This window comes from Eptatretus burgeri, chromosome 16 (genome assembly GCF_056783735.1).
Source record: "Eptatretus burgeri isolate ZD-2024b chromosome 16, Ebu_testis_v1, whole genome shotgun sequence".
NCBI classification, from domain to species: Eukaryota; Metazoa; Chordata; class Myxini; order Myxiniformes; family Myxinidae; genus Eptatretus; species Eptatretus burgeri.
The window spans coordinates 18222985-18225850 of record NC_140976.1 but is presented as its reverse complement, the minus strand read 5'-3'; the positions used below and the strand labels follow the sequence as shown (position 1 = coordinate 18225850).

General features: G+C 41.5%; 1 protein-coding gene across 1 annotated transcript; it reads right to left on the bottom strand.

The window, feature by feature from the left end:
• Positions 1-707: 707 nt before the first annotated feature.
• On the bottom strand, positions 708-2192 carry LOC147010624 (oligodendrocyte transcription factor 3-like). Its single transcript, XM_085859873.1, has one exon. It carries the CDS (start codon positions 1976-1978, stop codon positions 1283-1285), a length of 696 nt encoding a protein of 231 aa, XP_085715999.1. The 5' UTR covers positions 1979-2192; the 3' UTR covers positions 708-1282.
• Between the last annotated feature and the right edge of the window lie 674 nt (positions 2193-2866).

The window sequence follows — 2866 nt, the reverse complement described above, 5'->3', positions numbered from 1 at the left end:
TGTTTGAATTGTGCTTTCATTCATCATTTATAGTTTGTCTCTCTCATGTGGACATCAAAAGTTATAAAAGTTAAATTTTACACAAGGACTTTATGGACACCATGTAAATATTCATTTTAGAGGATAGCGAACAAAGAATGCTGGGAAAGCATCACACTGCTTGGCAAACCACCCTTGCCAATCTATTATATATATATATATATATATATATATATATATATATATATATATATATATATATATATATACATAAATATATATATATATATATATATATATATACATATAAAAATATATACATATACAAATATATATATATATATATATATATATATATATATATATATATATATATATATATATATATATATATACACTAAAGAAGAAGAAGGTGCTTCAAACCAAATGTAAAAAAAAACTCGATCGACTCCGCTAATTTGAGCAAAAAAGCGAGAGCAGACCCGGTCTGCAGAGAGCAGATGAGAGCATTATATGAAATGTGTAATCCCAACCTTATACTATATATATATATATATATATATATATATATATATATATATATATATATATATATATATATGTATATATATATATATATATATATATATATATATATATATATATATATATATATATATATATATATATATATGTTTCACCGGTTGGGTGTAAATAGTTTGAGCAGAATCACATAGGAGGTCCAAAAGTTCATTTTGAAAATATTTATTGCAGTTTCACCGACAATAAATAGGAGGCAAGGTTGACGAAGAAAATCGGAAATGAATTTCCCAGAAGATTACTTTTAACAGCAGCAAGCTTCATCTTTTGAATTTTTGTTTTTGAACAAATGTCTTTGGATATGTCCGATATTGATAATGTCATCAAGAAAATACGCTATTTGTCCGTTTTTTATAACAGGCAGATGAAGTTTTGTTTCCTATTACCATTACCGATTTGGAGACAAACAACTTGCAGACACACCTGTATTTATAGGGTAGAATAGCTTCGATGGTATAGGTATATTTCAATAAGGCAGTTTCAAAATCAATCTACAAATAATGTACGGTGATTCAAGCAGTCTATTCTCGGGGACGACCTTGTAAACGTGCTCAAGAGCCTCTTGAGAGGAAGCTCGCAAAATATAACGATGGTCGACGCGAATACAAAACAGTATATGAAACAGAAAAGCAATTATGTGTAGGGAACTGACATCAAATTGTGCCTACTCGACCTTTGTACGAAATAAACCAAGAAGAGTTCAATCCAGTCCTCGTGGAGTCCGTCATTTACCCTCGTGCAGTGAGACCCGAAGCGGTGCAGGGAGCGGGAGTTGACAAAGTGGGCAAGGACAGGGCAAGACCCCGGGCCAGTGCGATGCTGATCCGCTCGTAAGGCCGGGGCTGCCACCGAGCCCATGAGATCCCAAAATCGGCGAGCTGGCTTGGCAGGGGCCATGCACGTCATGAGTAGAAACGGTCGGAGTGAGGATCGGCCCAAGAGATGGTCTCGGTGCTGGGGCCAGGGCTCCGTAGAGTGTCGGGCTGCGCTGTGCGGAGTGCAGAGGGTGGCGGGGACCGCGTGTGGCGTACGCCTCTCCCAGCATCCTCTTCATCTCGTGCAGAGACGTGCTCAGCATGAGGATGTAATTGCGCGCCAGAAGTAGAGTTGATATTTTTGAAAGTTTTCGCACGGCAGGGCCTCCCTGGCCGTACGGCATGACCTGGCGGAGCCCATCCATGGCCACATTGAGGTCTTGCATCCTCTTGCGTTCCCGGCTGTTGATCTTGAGCCGGAGGTTCTGCAGCTCGCTCTCGGGTAGCTCATGATGTCCACGCCGCTCCCTCATGCTCCGTGCTTTTGCTGCAGGTGAGCGCCGCCACTCGTGCGTGTCTCGACTGTCAGCGCACACATGTACCGGAGAAGGGGTTTCGTCCGGCGCCACCACGGTCGACTCCACAGACGTTTGCTCCGGGAACATGGCCAGGGTCGACGAAACGGCACCGTAACACAAAGAGAATGATCTTCCCAAAAGTTCCACCTTGGTGTGATGACGCAAGAGTTCAAAGCTTGAACCAGGAGACCCGACTCCTATTTATAAAGGATTTGTCACCAATGGCCAGAGGGTTTGGGCTCGCGGGTGGTCACGGTCTAATTAAAGCAATCGACCCCTGGCGTTCATTAAGCCCCTCCTCCTCCTCCTCTATAACTTTGCCCGAAACCTTCCTCCACCCCCGCTCTGGTACGCGCAAAGTGCATCATGTAAATAAATGTAGGAGGCGTGACTTAAGATGTCACATTTGCACATCCCATCAAGCCCAACGCCATTAGCAATTAAAACTACGAAAAAAAAATCTTCACGACGATCTTGTTAAATTATGGACGAAGTATAAGCGATGAAGACGAAATATTTACTTTTGTTAATGGTGGATAAAATGGCAGTTCCAAAGGTTACTAAACTTCCAATGTCGAGGCTAAGACAATGAGAAAAGACAACAGAGAAATAAATGTTGAACGAGGCAGTTCTTCATCTGATGGAGGATATTGGCATGCTGTACGAGTCCAAACAAAGATTCTGATGAGTCAAAGAACAGCTTGTTCAACCAAGCAACAACACAGAGAAGTAGTAACATGAAGTCCCCTGCACTCCAGCAGAGGTTGGAGAGAAGAAACTCATACCTGTAGAATTAAAGTAAATAAATGTTGGAGGCGTACGACAATAACTTTTAGTAAAACCATGTTGCATGAAGCAAAGATGTGAAAGAATTGTACAGTTTGTAATAAAAGCATGAAAGTTGGTAGGATGTGCGTGCGCACGTGCGCGCACGCGCGCGCGCGCGCGTGTGTGTGTGTGTGTGTGTGTGTGTGT